We start from the raw sequence: 19,211 nt of genomic DNA, 5'->3' as shown, positions 1-19,211 counted from the left end.
CGACTTTGTATTAATAATAAATTTATTTTTCTCAAATAAATAAAAATGTTTTGAAAAAATATATATTTTAAAGAACTGATGGAGATTGGTGGACTTTTTTTAATATTTAAAAAAGGATCACAAGAGTTTGTTTTAAAATTTGACTTTCTGCTTTTTTTCTGATAAAATTTATATGATATTGGATTATCTGGATGATATTGGAGCATAGACTCTAGCTCTAATCATGTATTATAAAATATTAAAAGTTTTCGCGATGTCGAAAAATAGGAGCATACTTAAATTTTCACGTTTAGTCAAAAGACAACTTGCTATTAGAGGCTATTAAACTTGGAGGCAATAAGTGAGCTAAAAGAGAAAATTAAAATATCGACCTTGTTAAGAGATATAGAAAATATGAACTTCTGTATTTCATAATAAAAATGGATAGAAAAATTATCCATTATAAATAATTTAAACGTTTTATCAGAAAATATATTCCGACATGAACACAATTAATAAAGAAATACAACAAAGCCCTTGAAATCACGACTGACTGTTGCAAAGGAAACGAAAAATAAAGAAGACAAAATAAGTGACGGAACAGAACGGTTAATGGAAAAGAGACGCACGTTTCTAAGCGAAGGAAAGCGAAACACCAATGGTTTCAAAGAATTGAATAAACAAATGAAGAAGAAAGTAAAGGAAGATTTGAAGATCTGTAATGAAAACCAGGTAGAAAAAATAATAGAAAAGAACCGAGGACTGAAATGCTTAAGATCAAACTTAGAAAAGCCTATAATAATTTCGTTGAAGAATAAAGATGGAAAAGAAATGAGAAAAGAACGAAATCCTAAAAGTTACTTAAACATTTTTTCGTGATTTATATTCCTTAAACAGGAACCCAGATAACACTGCAAAGATAGATCTTAAGAGAAAGATAAGGAATGTCATCTTAGAAATACTCTCTAGAATCCTTCGAAATAAAATAAGCTATGGCACAACTGAAGAACAATAAGGCTCCGTGCCCAGACGGAATATTCCCTTATGGGAATGTTGAAGGAAGGGAGTGAAATTATTCTCGAAGAATTGAAATTTTTTTTTAACGAATGTCTTTAGAGAAAAGTAGTCCCAGATGATTGGAATGCAAGTTTGACAATACTTCTCTTCAAAAAGGAAGACAGGGAAGATCTGAAGAACTATAGCTCAATCTCCCTGCTGTCTCAAATGTAAAAACGGTTTATGAGAGAAATAATTAACAGGGTAACGTCGAAGCTCGATAGCTATCAACCAGTAGACCAGGCAGGATTTATAAACGGTTGTTATGAGCCAATGAATATCACTTAAACTTTTACATGGGCTTGAGATTGATCACATAAGTAATTAGTCTGATGGTGAACAAAATAAAGAAATTGAGAAACTAGAGGTATTGGAATCTGAAAATAAGCAAAAAAAAAATATAAATAATATCCTTGTTATTTAGGTGGGTATTACAAAACAAAATGGAGAAAAAACCATACTAATAAAGCAGTTAGAACGAGGGCAGGGAACATAATTTCGAACTTTTCAGGATCCAAACCATATGCTAAAACCGCTAAGACTCTTTTAGATTGCTGGCTGCTTTTTCTATGAAGAAATGCTTGAAGGTATCATGGTCTGCACCAATGTATTACTAGATAAAAAAGCGTTAGCTTACAAAGATAAAGCATATTCTAACAGGACCCATATTGTAAAATAAAGGCATTATTTGGCCTCTTCTACCTAGCAGGTGTATATAAAAATGGCCATCGTAATCTAAAAGACCTTTGGCGGACAAATGGTACAGGAATCGGTATATTTCGTATAGTGATGACACTCAATAGGCCAGTACTTGACTATTGACGAGAAGTTAGAGTCTTTTCGTGGGCTTTGCTCATTCCGGCAGTATATTCCGAACAAGCCTGCGAAATACGGAATGAAAATTCAGACCCTAGTAGACTCCGGTACTTTTTATGTTTTTAATATGGAAATTTATGCAGGAACCCAGCCAGATGGCCCATACCGAATAAGCAATAAACCTATTGATATAGTTAGTTTAACTTTAGTAGGAACTCTGAGGAAAAACAAGCGAGAGATTCCCAGAATTTATACAGATTAAGAACAGACAACCACAGTCCTCGATATTTGGATTTCAGGAACATATAACTATGGTATCCTTTGTACCAAAAAAGGGAAAAAACGTGATTTTATTATCATCACTTCATCACGATGATGAAATAGATAAATCTACCGGCGAGAAACTTTTACCAGAAATAACAAGTTTCTATAACTTTACAAAAGGAGGGGTTGATACGGTGGATGAGTTGACAGGAAGTTACAGTGTAGCTCGTAAGTGTAGAAGGTGGTCATTAAGAATATTTTTTTCGCTAATGGACACAGCTGGAATCAACAGCCAGGTAATTAACAGAACAAACACAAGTGACTATTCAAAGAAACGTCGCATATTCCTGGAAGATCTGGGATTAGCATTAGTTACGCCAATTAGGGAAGAATAAAAAAGTAATCCTCGACTTACAAAACATTTACGATCCAAAATAGTTCAAGTTTCGGGAGAAAGTGACCAAGCTCCACCTAAAAAGCAACGTACGAGACGTGGACGGTGTCAAAAGTATTCCAGAAAATCTGACCGGAAACCTAAACAAACGTGCGATCAATGCCAAAATGTTTATTGTTTAGATCACCTTCATCAAGTGACGAATTTTATCCAGTTCCGGGACTCCTAACTTTTTTCAAGCTTGGATATCCAATGTCCTGCTTTTTTATATTTTTATTTGAACCTTTTGAAAAAACTCTTTTGGAAAATCTCTTATTTTAAATTATTTTTTTTTGTGTATGAATTTTTTATGTATCTAGTGTTTTTTGTTTGTAGGAATTTTATTATTTTGTAAATTTTACCTAATACGTGGTCAACCTTAATCCAATGGTAAAAAATGCTGTTATTTATGAAAACTTAGATAGTCAAATAAGATTATATTTAAAAAAATAAATTCGTGTTCGAAATGTTTGTTGAGTTTTTCCAATCAATTTTAAATAATACCCCACTTGGGGTATTATACACACATTTTTCGCCTGGGTGACGCCGGGTTAAGGGCATCATTGTTACAGACAGATTATAAGCAGCTATTTACAATTTATTTTGGTGTATTATACAATTATTTTAGAACTATAATTTTGTTTTTATATTTCAGAGATCACAACTAACACTTTATTCAAAAATGTGGGAATTCATGAATTCCAGAAAACACGTATTTGTTAAAACATACGACGAAGGTATTAAACGAGTAAGAACCTCAAAAGGAAAGTTTGCCTTGTTGGTAGAGTCTCCAAAAAATGACTACACTAACGAAAGGGAACCATGCGATACCATGAAAGTGGGAAGAAATCTCGACGCGAAAGGTTTTGGTATTGCAACCCCTCTTGGATCACCTTTAAGGTAAATTATATAACTATTTATCACTGAGTTTAAAAGAAAAAACAGTAAAATATTAAAACTTTATTAAAAATGTTAATACATTATTTTAATAGGAATAAACCATAATTTTAATTTGGAATATGTTACTTAACAGACTTCCTGGTTGAACCGAGTCGATTTTATCATTTTACTGATAATCGACGCGGTTTATTTTAAACTTTAATGAGCATTACGTGATTTATTATAATATATTATATCGCTGATGAAGTTGGAAGCAGAAAGTCTTTAGTGCTACCATTATCTTCTTAGACAATTTAATAATTGTGGTCGATGGTTTGGTTTTCCCCATATCATCGAGAGGATAGCTGCTTTCCCCATTGACCATGTTGGCCTTCCTTATATCTAAAAGATAAGGGTTTTCACCGTGTAGGTCCACTTTTGGCTTTTAGCGGCATCGAGGCTGTGAAGTATGTAGTTCATCCGCTATTTCATGATCGACAGTTTCAAATAATATCTGGTATAATTTCTAATCGTTTTGTGATTATTCAGGAATGTATTCTTTGCGATATCATCTTGGTATGTTTTTCTTGGCCATGTTTAACAGAGCACCAGTAATCTATTTTGTAAGTCTTAATATTAGGTAGCATCCGCCACAAGCATTTATCCTGGTTGATATAAAAACCATTTTGGTTTACCATTTTAGAATTCCATCTTAGACGTGGAACAGAACTGATTAAGAGGATTTTCGTCCCTATTTGTATTATTACTAGGCGATGTTAACAGTTTGTTATCTTTGTATTACTATTTTTATATTTCCACTGTTCTTGGTGGCTGTTATAATTGCCAACGTATACAGTAGAGTAAGGTTGTGCTTGAATCAATTGGGCTGGCCAAGATGTGGCAGGCGATTTGCAATTATTAGAAAAAGTAATAATACTGATTTTTGTGACTACATTATAAATATATAGTTATAAATCGAAGTAAAGATTAGCAAAGCATTTTCAATGTATTTTGTCTGACATATATGTAACGTTGTAATTTTTTATTAGTTCAGCAACTAAACTGCAAGTAAACAGCAAGTTAAAGCAAGTAAACTTTAGCATAGCTTATGCCTTTTACGTTCATGTGACATATTCGGACTATACGTTCGATAGGTCTGGTTGTAAGGTCCTTATGTGGACCTTTTATTTTGTTCGTCATACGGTGATGAAAGTGTTGTTTGCTTAAGATATACTAAGGCTCATCTGACTGCTAGTATGAGCTAATTCATTAGCGTTACCCAGGTTGCACGTGTTCTATTTCTACTAAGGACGCAAACTAGCTTTACACCCCAATATATTAAAAAATTATTATTTTCATACGATTTTATCTTTAAAATATATTCTAAGGCATAATTATTTTACAGGGATGCAGTTAATCTAGCAGTACTATCATTGAAAGAAGATGGCGAACTTACCAAACTCAAGAACAAATGGTGGTATGATAGGACCGAATGTCTTCGAGATAAACAAGTAAGTCACAAGACAAACACAATTAATTTTAATAAAAAAATTATGTATCATGTTAACATTGGGCATTATCAACGTCACACTTTTACCTGCGACTAAATTAGCATGGAGCGTGTGCACAATGAAAGCTTTAAAAAGGTTTGTTTCAATAGTTAGTAGTATTTGTTAGTATTTTATGGGAAAATATGTGCAAGGAAAATATCAGACTTTGCTATTTTCATGTTTTTGCTTACTAAAATATTAATAATTAATTAAAAATCTTTTTATAAAATATCTAATTTGTAGCGGAAAAAATCTTATACCAGAATTATGCAACTTTGCATAAATATGCATTTATTGTTCGCATGTCTCAAAAAAAATTTGATGTGAAAATATCTACAAAATATTTTTTTTTAAATGAAGAAGATAATGCAACTTCAAATGGATCTTTTATGCAGTTTATGCAGTTGTTTAATTAATGCTTAAATCCTGTTCATACAATACATCACAGAATTACAATAAATTCTGATTTGAAAATGGTTTAGACACCAAATAGGCATTATTCAGTATACAAGTTTTAAGCCATATAAGACTTGGTACTAATGTTTACTTGTAATGCGTTATGATGTATATTCGTACTTTATTAATTTCAAAAATATATTTAGCACAGTGCAATACAAAAAGTTTTCTCAAGTATTCTCAAGTGAGAAAGGCACTCTGTCGAAACAGCTGTAGTAATAAAATGTTACAATAAATTTTTTTGAAGTTTTGAAAACAAAATTTTCAGTATTTTATTGTTATAATAAAGCAAATACTTTTAATTTGGGTCTAGAAAGTAATCAAGGCTATTTAACTAAAAGTGAACAGATGATTCAGTTAAAGATTCGAACTATGAGAGTGATCCTAAGAAGAAGAAAAAAATGTAATTATTTTCTAACTAACCGTCTATCATCATCATCGAACACTTCTTCATCGTTCAGTTCCAATTTATCCTCATCAATCTAGTCGTCCTGGTCAAGTGGTGAAAATAACCGTAAAGAACGTCGTTGTACTTCACAGAACTCTGATGACAGAAATCACCAACAAGGAGAGTTCGAGACAAAATAATTGAAGACTACAAGTAAAAAACAGCGTGCTGAAGGACAGTGTAAGAAAAATGTGGTTAAACTTCTAAAAAATTCAGAATTAGCTTATCAAACTAAATCTGGACGAGCTACTTGTAAAAAAACAATTAGAAGGTTGTGAAGAACATTGTAGATTAAAATGCATTTCTTTTTTTACTCACGAAACAAGACTTGAATTGTTTGGAAGATACTGGATTTTGCGAAATTTAGAAAAAGCAGGGGCATAAATTCTTACATAAACATTTAAAACTTATCGAAATTATGTACCGTTATGTCAAAGCACAGAAGCCACGGAAAAAGAATAATGCTTTTTACTTAGTATTTGAAAGTGTATTATAAAGGGTTTGCAAAACCATGTTTAAAAACACCTTGGATATTAACGATATAACCATCAGAACAGAAAGACGCATAGAAGCATAAGCAAGACTTTATAGTTGGCGAAACTATTAAAAATAGAATTAGGGATCATATAAAATCAATACCTAAAATATAAAGTCATTACTTGAGGGCACAAACTACACGCGAATATATTGACGGAGGAAAGAACATAGGGCACAAAGAGCATAGGGATTATGTAGACCAGTGCAAACGAGATCCTTGTAATTATGGAAACTATGTAAAGTATTTACGGATATTTAATCGCGAATTTAACTCGGGTTTCTTTGTGCCGAAAAAGGGGAGGTGTGAGCTTTGCGTAGTTTATGAAAACTCTAATTTAGAAGACAAAGAAAAACTTAAAAACAAATATAACGATCACATTACAGAAAAACAAGTATTAAAAGAAGAAAAAAAAAACGAAAGACAAGGAAGCTCTCGAGGCTGTCTTGGTTGTGGCCGTATACAACTTACACGTCGTGTTGCAGTTACCTAGTGGCGATGTTTCTGTTTTTTATTATAAAACGATATAAAAATTTTTCCAATAAAATTCTTTATAAAAAGGTATATAAAAAACCCCGTCGGGCTATGTTCTTCTTCCTTTGCCCTATCCGTTTCGGACGTTGGCTATTAACAAGGCTATTTTGACTTTATTTACGGCACCTCTGAACAGTTCGGTCGATGTTAGTCCGAACCATTGTCGCAGGTTATGCATCCATGAGTGTCGTCTTCTTCCCGGTCCCCTCCTACTGTCGATTCTTCCTTGGACTATTAACTGTAGCAGCCGGTACTTAGTATGCCTCATGACATGTCCGAAGTACTCAAGCTTCCGTTTCTTTACGGTGAAGATTATTTCTTTGCTTTTGCCTATTCTCTGCATTACTTCCACGTTAGTGATGTGGTCTGTCCAGGATATCCGAAGAATACGGCGATATATCCACAGCTCAAAGGATTCTAGTTTCTTCAGGGTGGCTTCCGTTGTGGTCCATGCCTCTGCTCCATAGAACAAGACCGGGAAGACATAACACTTGACCAGTCTTAATTTTAGTTCCATTGAGATTTTGCTTGTGAACCACTTTTTCATATTGTTGAACGCGTTTCGCGCTTTTTCAATTCGTGATCTTATTTCTGTTAACTGGTCCCATTTTGTGTTGACTGTGGTTCCAAGGTATGTGTATGTCTCCACTTGTTCTATTTTTCGGTTGTTTAATGTCAATTGCATCGGAGATTGTTGTGTTCTGCTGATGAGCATGCATTTAGTTTTGGTTGTATTGAGTTCTAAACCATATTCTTGACTTGCTGTGTGTATGCTTTGCATGAGTCTTTGAAGCTCGTTGCAGTCATTTGCGATAATAACTGTGTCGTCAGAATATCTAATATTATTGATTACCTCTCCGTTTACTTTGATACCCTCCGAAACTTCTCCCAGTGCTTCTCTGAAGATTTGTTCAGAGTATATATTGAAGCGAGAGGTATATATTGAAGCGAGCGCGGCGAGAGGACGCATCCCTGTTGTACACCCTTTTTAATATCTATCTTCCCACTGTGTAAGTTGCCCATCTTTATCTCAGCACTTTGGTTCCAATAGAGACTGGTTATTATGCGCAGATCCTTGCCATCAATATGCATCTTTCTGAGCAAGTTTATCATGTTTGACGTTGTCAAACGCCTTGGAGAAGTCGATGAAGCACAAGTGGACGTCCTTGTGCATGTCTCTCGGGCTATGTTAAAAAGACAAAACGTTTTCGGAATAAGTATTCCATCATCAGTGTCAATATATTACATTAATGTAGCCACTAAATATGAGGGTAAAACCCTTTAAAAATTAATATGTGAAGTTTAGTTTACATTATGTCGTGTTTACAAATAGGATGGTAAAGTTACCGTTGGATTGGTAACATGGCGACATATGACTCTACATTAAGTTGCAAGTCCTGAGACGGTATGTCTACGAGGACTTTATTAAAGCAACTCAAATAGATATTGACTATGCGTGTTGTGATATCTTGGACCTTGGACCGAAAAGTAGAAATTTTAAGATCAGTAAAATAGAGAAAAGCACCGTGTTTTATCTGATAGAAATGTTTTAAAAAGTCCTTTGGTTTCAACACTTTTTATTGACTATAAATTTAAAATATATTTTAGTACAACTTTAATCCGATTATAAAATCACCGAATTGTTATAATTTATTAATTAAAATTAACTGCACATACAATGGCGAGTTTATCCATTGAACATTTTGTTTCTAGATTGATGATTAATGACGTATTAATTTATACAAATACATTAACTTTAGTGTGCTATTTTTCTACTTTCTTAGTATTCTCTGGTGTTGTTTGAGATGGTATTTTCCCCGCCATAAACGAGCAAGTAAAATTTCCTGCACCCAAATCGCAAAAGACTAGTTCCCGTTCTTGGTCGCGATATTTTCGGTAGTTATATTCATAAATTCTTTGCATTCCAAGTCTTCCTGCATACTGTTGAAGTTTCCAACAATCAAAAATTCCCATCACCACTGATATTCTAAGATGTCGTGCAACGTCTAATCCAGATGACATTAATCGAAAACCAAGTCCTTTTCCTCTGTATTCAGGTTTAATACAGAGTAGATAATATCTATAAAAACAAAATACATATTTTATTTCGCTTAATGATGTAAAAAAATATTTAACAAGGAGTATAGAAAGCTATAAGTTTAAACATGATATGGAGAAGTCAGTATAGAAATATTAACTATGTAATCACTATGATGTAAGTTTTCTTTTGAAAGTGAATAAAACAGTGATTGATTAGTTGCTCCACTAATTAGCTTCAAAATTTACCAGAGTACACTATTTATTTCAGCTGTTTCACTGTTTGTCCAAATGCAAATGTGATCGTGGTTCGCTTTAAAATGCATTTCGTGAAGGTAGTCTAAGATCAACGGTTGTGCATTATATAATAATCTCGCTATATTGTTTTAATGCTGTTTTAAAATGCCCACATAACGTGTGATATTTGGGCTCTTTTGGATATTGGTTCTACTTATCTACGGTTAAGATGCATGAAGTTCTTGCAAAAAAATATTCATTTTTATTGGTTACCGCATATTTCCCTATTGGTAAAAAGTCTAAATTTATAAATATGGCCTTGGCGTGTTTTGCTTAAATGGTACCTTTTTTTTTACTACTTTATTTTTGTGGGGTAAGAATCTTCAAAAAGAACCTCTGGGAAGGTGACCCAGGTGTGTCGGATTCAGTCCGGCACTCTTCACCGCGTGCCGAGGCCGCCTACCGACTAAACTCACCCCCTCTTCTCAGGACAAACTCAGGACTCAGGACTCAGGACAAACAAGAATCCTACGCACGCTAGACGAGAGAGCATATGAAATTTTGAACGGATTAAGAAACCATCCAAGCAGAATGTGAAGAGAGCTGACTAATTACAATGAAAACACAAGGACGGTACACAGAAGACCAAAACAACAGATAGCTCGATATAGGGAGAACCCGAACGAATAAATAAAGAATGAAATGGTTGCAAGAAGAACGAACAAAGAAATGCAGTCAATCAGAAAACACATCAAAAAAACTCTGGCGAGAGGGTACGCTTTTCTTTTTTAGGTTTTTAGGTAATTAAGTCCAATATACACCGGGGTGTGTGAGAGCATTATACACTTGGGAATGCACACCCCAATACACGCACACAAATAGGATTAAGGAAAAAAGGAAAGAATTGTTGCCCAGGCATTTTATAGTCCCGAAGCCACAAGGAAGTCCACAAAAAAAAAAAAAAATGTGTTTTCTGATTAAATAACGTAAATTCATATTGATATATTCATACTTTTTATTAAACCGTTTAACGTAAATTTACCTTATATAGCAAATATAGTGTCATCGAATGCCATAGTCTGTGGACTAGTACGCATTTCGATGCGCATCGCCCCGCCTCGAATTTTCCCATTGGCTCTTGACCTGGAAATCCCTATTTATCGCTCGGGGAGCGCATATAAATATTGGCGATTTTCAGGTCAGCCAAATCAGTCCCTCACGGGCTCTCCGAGAGCTTATTGCTCTCGGGGCTCTGCTTCCTGCATTTATTTTTCATACTCTGTGGCTGAGAATTGTTTCAATTTAACTTGGTGTTTTTATTTCGACGAAGAAATTGTCATGTAAGAAATATCTTGCCTTTTTCAAGGCAAGACACCGAAGATAAATATTTTCCAAGTCCATAACCCGAAAATGGACTTAAGTAGAGGAGCTCTCGACGTTTACTCCGAAGCCCTCTACAGAGCACCCGGGAATATCAGAAGGTGGTTAGACCCTTATTTGTTCCCTCGAGGTGACAATAGAAGGGGCCCGTCAGGCCTTCTATATACCGCTCCGCGGACTAGGCCCTTAAGGCAGATCGAATGAAAGATCTACTCGCGAAATCCGAGCCCTGGGGTCATGTGCGGCATACATGGGCTTGGTGGCCGGACCCCTGTCGGGTGCTTAGCCGGCGAGGAGAACAAAATTTATTTTGCCAAATCGGCGGCTGAGCGACCGAGCACACACTCTTTTCCGGACATAGAGTCATCAGCTCAGGCTGATGGCTTTATGGTCGGAACACACGCTCTTTTTTCTTTTTTTTAGGGACTCAAGTCCCGACGTAAAGTAGAGTAAAATCAATAGAGTCAGTAAAGTAAATAGGGAGAAAAGCCTAGATGTGGCTACCTCTACAGTTAGGTGGCATAACCACATTCACTAAAAACCGAGGATGTCCTATTACCCAGGGCATCTTAAGTAAATTTCAGATCATAAGCGTCCTCACGCAAGTCACACGATGAGGAGGGGTGGTGGAAAAGCCTGGGGGTCAGATAGGTACCACTTCGACTAGCGAGGTGTGACCAGTTTGATCTTCGGACATGTGGATCCCATTCTTACATTGGTATACACATGTTCCTAGGGGCAGGGTTGATCACTGCGTGTGTGTGTGTCACTCCCTCTTCCCCCAACCGACGGGTCTGGAACCGCACTTAGCGTGCATATCTGACCCGTCGACCTTACTCTTAACTCCCATCTGACACTTTTCGCGTGCACTCCATTGGTTTGGCGGCCACCCAGCCTCCCCTCCCGCAAAAGCCTCGCGGCAGACTGGTCGGTGAAGCGACCGTCTGGCGCAACTCATTCCCGGGTCGACGACCAGGGTGCCCCCTTTATGATGGAACTAGCAAGACAGAACCAGTTGGTACTTACGAGTAACCCCAAACATTCTTACTTTCATCAATTCATTTATTCAATACACATTCATTCAAAACTCAAGATTTAAAACAAGGAGGCAATCGGCGTAGGTCGGATGTAAAAGGTCCTCCCCCGCTAGCTGCCCCAGGACGGACACGGGTAGAACACGGAAAACATAAATCAAAACAAAACGAAAAACACAAGAGGTACTCAGTCTGATTCGGATGTAAAAGTCCTCCCCCTACTGAATGTCTCTTAAGACATGCACCACAGTTAATAAAATTAGAGTCAAAACGGCAAAATGTTGTATAAATAAAATTGGTGAATAAATAAATAAATAGATAAAACAGAATAAATAAAAAATAAAATAAAATAAGAGCAGTTAACGTAGTTTGGATGTAAAGGGTCCTCCCCCGCTGACTGCCTTAGATGACACAAACACGTTAAAAAAATAAGTAAAGACGATTGGTCATCAAGCTTGCAGACGCCTCTCTTTTTCCTCTTTGTGTTTGATTGTCTTGGTGACAAAAGCAATGACCAAGTCGATGTCCCTCTTGCTATCGATAGCTTCATCGATTAACTCGTGAGGCTCGCCTAGAAGGGATCCAAGACCCAGCTGTAGCTCGGTACGCCCCGCATGATATGCAGAGCACACGAACACAACATGCTGCGTGTCATCCACCACTCCACACTCGGGACGTTGATCGTCCACGGTCTTCCCTATACGGTGGGTAAATTTCCTAAACGACCATGTCCCGTCAACAACTGTGTGAAGTAATAGTTGACGCGTCGATGCCGGCATTCATACCACCTCACCACATCCGGAATCAGAGATCTCGTCCAGGCCGCCTTCCCGACTTCGGTTGTCCATTCCCTCTGCCACGTCTGTAGACTTCCCGTCCTTTCCTGTGGTCCTAAACCTATTACCCCATTGCCCCTTTAGTACATTCGGACTCTGTCTTCGGCCAGAATGTGCACCGGTACAGAACCAGCCACCACCTGTAAGGCAATGGTTGATGCGGTTCTGTACGCGCTGCACACCCTGATCAGAGGATTTCTCTGAGCCCTAATAAGCATGTCTTTGTACTTTGTCATTCGAAGGACCTCGTGCCACACTGGGGCCCCGTATAACACTATGGACAGAATTGATTGCAGCATCACCGTCCTTTTCTGGGATCCCAGCTTAAATGGTACCTGAAGGGAACATTTTGAGATTTCCAGCACAAACGTTCATATTGTCTAAAGCAATTACTTCAGACCAAGTTTTGCTTAATATTTTAAATTTAACAAAATAATATAAAAGTTAAGAACCACATATATACCTTAGATAAATATCACAATTAAATTTTTTATAAACATCAACTTTTCTGTTGATTTTATTCATGAATTTTGTAATGCTAGTATATGGTTTGCCCTGAGTAATTGTCACTCTGCTAAAAACTCTTCCAAAATCTGACTTTTTAACAGCTTTAAGTATCAAAATACCAGCAATTTCATCATCTTCCTAAAATTAAAATATTAGTCTTAATTACAACTAACATACCTCAAATTAAACTGTAAGGATCGACTTTTGAAAATCTTTATATTATGTACTTATTCTTATTTGATTTAGTTTTGGATATATCATAAAAAGGGAGAAGGAGGACGGGACAACAATAACAAAAAATATATAACCACAATCTGATTTCGAAGAGTCATAATTAAAATATTAGATACCTAGATTTAGTGTGTACTATCTCACTTAAGATTAATATTTAATTGAGCACTAAAAGAAACGATAAGGAAAAGACTGACTATCTTATTCATCAAGAGCGCAATACAAAATATACAATGCTCTAACTTAGATATTTATTCGCGGGTAAATGTTTAATGTCTTCTTCTTCTTAACATGCCATACACCAAAGTGCGTAGGCGACTATCTCATTACTAGCATTCTGTTCTTGGCGGCGTGACACAGCTCGCCTGTATTGTGTATTCCTGTCCATTCTTTAATATTTCTTAACCAGGATAATTGTTTGCGGCCGGCTCCTCTCCTACCTTCGCTCTTCCCTTGTAGGATTAACTGTGGTATTTCATATTTTGCTCCTCTCAATATGTGCCCAAGGTAACCAATCTTGCGTTTTTTAATTAATTTAAAGAGTTCTCTTTCCACGCCGGCTCTCTTAAGGACGTCATCGTTTCGAACTCTATCCACCCAAGGTATGCGCATCATTCTTCTTAATGACCACATTTCAAATCCTTCAAGTTTGTTGATAGATGATTTTTTTCAAACTCCGCGTTTCCATGCCATAAAGCAAGATGGACCATATGTAGCACTTGACCATTCTGTAGCGTATTTCGAAATGTAGGTTTTGATTACATAGGAGCGGTCTGAATTTCACAAAAGCTTGTCTTGCCATTTGTATTCGGGTTTTTATCTCTTGTTGTGGATCCGATTGGTCATTGATTGTGGTGCCAAGGTATTTATGGTGCCAATTTATCAGTTATAATCACTGTGTCGTCCGCATAGCGTAGGTTGCTAATTGGTAATCCGTTCACCTTAATGCCTAATTCCGTGTCTTCTAATGCTTCCGCAAATATATTTTCAACATATAAATTAAAAAGCATCGGAGAGAGTATGCAGCCTTGGCGGACACCTTTCCGGATTTCAAATTCATCCGTATATTGGTCTTGATCAATCCTCAACTTTTGCCATTTGGTTCCAGTATAGATTCTGAATAATTCTGATCTCCTTCTGGTCAATGTTGGCCCTATGTAGTAGTTCCATCATGATATCATGTTTAACATTGTCAAATGCCTTCTCGTAGTCGATGAAGGTGAGGTAGACATATTTTCGTTGATCTAAACAGTTTTGTATTAAAGTGTTCAAACATAAAATTGCCTCTCTTGTTCCTAGTCCTCCCTTAAAACCGAATTATGTTGACCCGCTAAGTTCTTCTAGTATCTTGTACATTCTTGAGTGTAATATCCTAAGGAAGAGTTTCAGCAAGTGACTCATTAAACTGATTAAGCGGTGTTCATTGCATTTTATGGCATTAGCTGTTTTTGGGATCATCACAAAGGATGACTGCAGCCATTCTCGCGGAATGTAACCAGTATCATAAATTGTATTGAACAGCTTTACCAAGATTTCGATATTCTCCTCGTCTAGTAGTTTTATTGCTTCTATATTAATTTCATCTGGACCTGTTGCTTTATGCATCTTTGTGGTTCTAACTGCATATTCAATTTCACTTCGCACTATTGATGGCCCTGATAAGTTTTCGGAAGGAAGTTTGCGCGTTGGTTGTGTTGGTCTTTCGTCATTAAAAAGTCTTTCTGCGTATTCTTTCCACGCCATTGCTAATGTTTAATGTACCCAAATATAAAAAATTATCTTTTAAAACCGATTATTATCATCATCATTACTCTTTGTAAACCGAACTTAGCCTTAGCCTAACCGAATTAGTATTAAGGAAAATTATAAATTAAATGACGAATTAAATGACCACAAAAAACATGTTACATATTTTCCGTTAATTTTTTATGATGTTTTTTTTGTCCCAAAACTGAAGCTGATCAATAAATGGATAGATAGTCAAGTGATAATGGAGGCTCTTAGAGGCCTTGAGGTTGACTCTGGACTAGTGTGAGAATGCTAAAAAAATACTTCTGCCTAGAGATGCCGCCAAAATGCTAAAAACCACCGTCCACAACCGGAAAACACCTGGATCTGAACACAACATTACTGGGAAAATTATATCCTATGAAGCACATACCAAAATGTACATTGGTAGGGCGTGCGCTAATAGGGATGAAGTATTTCGGAAAATATTCAATATATATTATATATAGTTAAAATTATGCGTCAAGTTTTTGAGAAATGGCAAGGTGGAGCAACGACAGGAAAAAGAAAAATCAAAAACCTACGTTATGCTGATGACACTGTTATACTGGCGTCATCACCAGAAGAACTGGAGCAAATTATGAACGGGTTGGGCACGATGCCTAACCAGAAGAATAATAATGGGATGGGCTGCATTCAGAAAACTCTCATATACTATCAAAAACCAAAAAATACCTTTAAAATTAAGAACGAAGGTATTTAATGCATGCGTCCTACCTGTTCTGACATATGGGGCCCAGACGTGGACGTGTACCAAGAGCAACTTAGATAGAATAAAGAAAACTCAAAGAGCTATGGAAAGACAAATGGGAATATCGTTGAAAGATAAAAAGGGGAACGAGTGGATAAGATGCAAAACCGAAACAACAAACGCTGTCGAACCTGCATTGAAATTAAAATGGAAATGGGCTGGGCATAATGAAAGATATTAGGATGAAAGATGGAATAAAGAAATTATCCGCTGGAGACCATATACTGCAAAAAGGTCAAGAGGTCGACCGCAAATGAGATGGAAAGATGACATTGAGCAAAGCGCAGGTCCAATGTGAAAAAGACAAATAGATGACAGAGACAAATGGAAATAAATGGGAGAGGCCTATATTCAACACATGAATAGATTTTGAGCTACAGATAGATAGATAGATAGATAGAAAGTATGGAACGAATGATAGTTGATGGTAACTTAACGGGTAAAAGATCCAGAGGAAGATCTCCAGTACGATGGTTAGACCAAATAAAGGACACGACAGGTTACTCATTCTCTGAACCAAAACAACACGTACAGGAGAGAGATAATTGGACAGAAATAGTCAAACAAATTACATGACGCCACTACATCCTCACGAAGGAGAAAATATAGAGGAGGAGGATTGCGGAAAAAAGAAGGAGTCAGCTCAGTGTTATAATAGGCTTCGTTAACAATAGTTAATCGATAGCGACACGACACCTTTTTGTTATTTTTGCTGATGGCTCTTTATCAATCTGTGGCTGAGATATTCTATATTTAGAAAGAAAGTTTTAAATATCAGATGGAAAACTTTTCATTTCTCCTCTTTATCCTGAGAGATATGGTATCATCAGAGACATAGCTAACGCTTTTAGGTAACGTTGCGTCGTCGCTATTTCTGTTTTTGTCTGTCCATAGTTCTATCAAGCGTAGTGTAATACCAGTTAAAGTATTGCATTTTCGTATGGCAAGTTCGCGAATCACATAAAAGAGGTAGAAAGTCATCGGTATAAAGTTTCGCAAACGCGTTTTTTTCATCGGTAATATTTCGAGCACGTTGTTTTTCATAGTAAATCATAATAAAAATTTATTGAATATTTTACACTACATTATTAAAATTTATTTCTTAAAGTTAACAAGCTTTAACATATTTTGTCAAGTTTTCTTTGATAGTTACTGAAACCAATATTTCTGTTCATTTCTCTTAATCTTATATATGTTTGTGTTTTACTGAGACATAGGAGTACCTCAAATGATATTCTGGTATTCTCAAGCTGAGTCACACTTTTCTGTGTCAGCTGTTGAATGGTTTTATTTTTTTAAATAAAGAGCTTCCATGGATTGTACAAAATATTGATTCCATTTTTAATGTAGCTTTCCATATTAATAATATTGTACAAAAGAAAACCTCTGGAGACTGTCTGTAGACAATCTGGTTCCATATGTGTCTCATAGGTTTTTATAGGTTTTCCTAAACTATATTTATGCTTGAATTTGTATGCAACAAAACTAGCAACATGCTTTAAAGCTTCCCGATGAATTTTTTCTTTCACCTTATAATTGTATGCGACTTTTAAAATGTCATCGTTAATTATATGATTCTCCTCCAAGTAGTGAGCTTCTATAAATGTATTTTGAAATGTTTTGTCCTCTTCAGACTGCGATTCTTTAGAACCTTCAGTTTTTTCTACCAAATTTTTTGTGTCAAGCAAATATCGTCTGACGTCTAAATATCGCTAGGTAATTTTAAGGACTTTCCATTGAGCTGTTATTTACGCAAGAATAACTCTTTATATCAGACCTTTATGGTTATACCAAAACAAACTGTTCTTTTGACACTGTCGCATGCATTCTTAATCAAATCTAAGTATGTATAAGACTATATAGGATATCTATGACAATGATAAAAAATATTTGGGCCACAGACTTGGGACGAATATTAAAAAAAAATTTAAAGTTTTAACAAACTTAAGGCATTAATCATAACTAATAACCTGTAAAAATTTATGGTCGATTGCTTACCCATGTAAATCTTTAATATTTGACAATGTTTGCGATATGATGGTCTCCATGCAAGCTCACAATATAAAGCGGTATAATTTAACTTGTAAAAATATAGAAAATTTTAATTGTTAAAACTAGTAGGAAATTTTTTTATTTTAGATAAAACAAATAATGGTTATACCGTAACTGCTATAATAGAGCTTCTATCCATCATTGATACAATTAACTTATCCCTAAAGGAAGCAACCGAATCTAAGTCATCAGAGAAACGAGTTGCATTTCGGAAAATAACATCTTCGTTCACAAAATAATCCAGAATAATATTTGCAGCTTGATCGTAGTTAATAGGCTGTAAATCTATAATTTTAATTCCTGAAGATAATTTGCACCATACAAGGGGACCAAATAGTTTCTCCTTTTGTTGTTTAAGTTTGTCTTCATCTTCTAGAATTTCTTCCTGAAGTTGCTTAGCTTTTTCTTCTTCTATACGATATTTTCTGCTCATTCTGTGTGTTGGATACTATAAATATATTATGTAACTTTTGCAAATACCGTGTTTTTACACATAAGTTATATTTACTATTAAATTCGTTAAGTATTTTAACACGAATTGGAAATATTCGAATTTAATTTTTCCTTAAATTATAATTTGAAATAACGTCAAAATTATTAAAGTGATGTATTCTGTGATTATATGGAAAAATATATTAAAAACATCTTCTTCTTTTTTTTATATAGATATGACTCTGTCTGTTTTTCAATGTGCCTACAGTAAGTTGTCGTTTCATGGTTTTCGTTGTCTTCCTACTAATCGTCTTTCTATTGGGACCCCTCTCTTGCCGTGTTCACTACTTTATTTGTTGTCATTCGGCTTATATGATCGTTCCATTCTACTCTTATATTGCTTACCCAGTTCTTGATGTTCTCCACCTTGCATACGTCGTATATCTGCACTTCTAGCTCTGTCCCATAGTGTCTTACAATAAGTGTTTTTATCTCTGCTGTTTCTCACATCCTTTTTGTCCGCTCTGTGAGAGGTCTAGTTTCTGCCGCGTATGTCATAATTGGTCTGATGACTGTTTTGTAAATTCTGCCTTTTGTTTCTTTCCCGATATTTTTATTTCTCCATATTGTTTCATTCAGGCAGCCTGCGGCTCTGTGTGCTCTGTTCACCTGATCTTTATAGATAATGTGATGCCTAGATATTTAAACTCTATCACTTGTTCTATTATCTGACCCTTCAGCTACAATTTATGTCTCAGTAAATTTGCTGTTGTAACCATGCATTTTGTCTTTTACATTATCTTCACTTTGAGAGAGTAGTATTGCGTCGTCTACATAGCAGATTATTTTAAGTTGTTTTTTCCCCGTTTGGTATCCGTTTTTAGTGTGTGTGTGTGTGTTTGGTGAGTTGGCTTGGAAACTAGTCCTTTAGCCACAGAATTGTAATGTAAGATATTAGATTTTAAATAGTGTAACC

At 35.7% G+C, this 19,211-nt stretch overlaps 2 protein-coding genes across 2 annotated transcripts in view; one reads left to right on the top strand and one right to left on the bottom strand.

Annotated features, from left to right (window-relative positions):
• The window catches only part of LOC140446088 (glutamate receptor 1-like), a 114,101-nt gene that overhangs the window by 59,885 nt on the left and 35,005 nt on the right, over positions 1 to 19,211 (top strand). Inside the window, exons 12-13 of the mRNA XM_072538617.1 lie at positions 3,204 to 3,448; positions 4,833 to 4,938. Of these exons, the coding sequence (XP_072394718.1) occupies positions 3,204 to 3,448; positions 4,833 to 4,938 (351 nt within the window). The remainder of the gene's footprint in view (positions 1 to 3,203; positions 3,449 to 4,832; positions 4,939 to 19,211) is intronic.
• LOC140446089 (uncharacterized) lies at positions 8,521 to 18,407 on the bottom strand. Its single transcript, XM_072538618.1, has 3 exons — positions 17,913 to 18,407; positions 12,938 to 13,119; positions 8,521 to 9,030 (listed from the first exon to the last, which is right to left on the bottom strand). Exons 1-3 carry the CDS (start codon positions 18,234 to 18,236, stop codon positions 8,715 to 8,717), a joined length of 822 nt encoding a protein of 273 aa, XP_072394719.1. The 5' UTR covers positions 18,237 to 18,407; the 3' UTR covers positions 8,521 to 8,714.

Source organism: Diabrotica undecimpunctata, chromosome 7, assembly GCF_040954645.1.
Source record: "Diabrotica undecimpunctata isolate CICGRU chromosome 7, icDiaUnde3, whole genome shotgun sequence".
NCBI lineage: Eukaryota > Metazoa > Arthropoda > Insecta > Coleoptera > Chrysomelidae > Diabrotica > Diabrotica undecimpunctata.
Note: the sequence above shows the minus strand (reverse complement) of the source record. Positions and strands in the feature narration are given on the sequence as shown.

Excerpts from the sequence above, each read along its gene's own strand:
- LOC140446089 (XM_072538618.1), bottom strand. The coding sequence starts at position 18,236 with ATGAGCAGAAAATATCGTATAGAAGAAGAAAAAGCTAAGCAACTTCAG. Across the intron at positions 13,120-17,912 it reads GCTCTATTATAGCAGTTACG|GAAGATGATGAAATTGCTGG; the intron begins GTATAACCATTA and ends TTTTAATTTTAG. Across the intron at positions 9,031-12,937 it reads AATTGTGATATTTATCTAAG|ATATTATCTACTCTGTATTA; the intron begins GTATATATGTGG and ends TTGTTTTTATAG.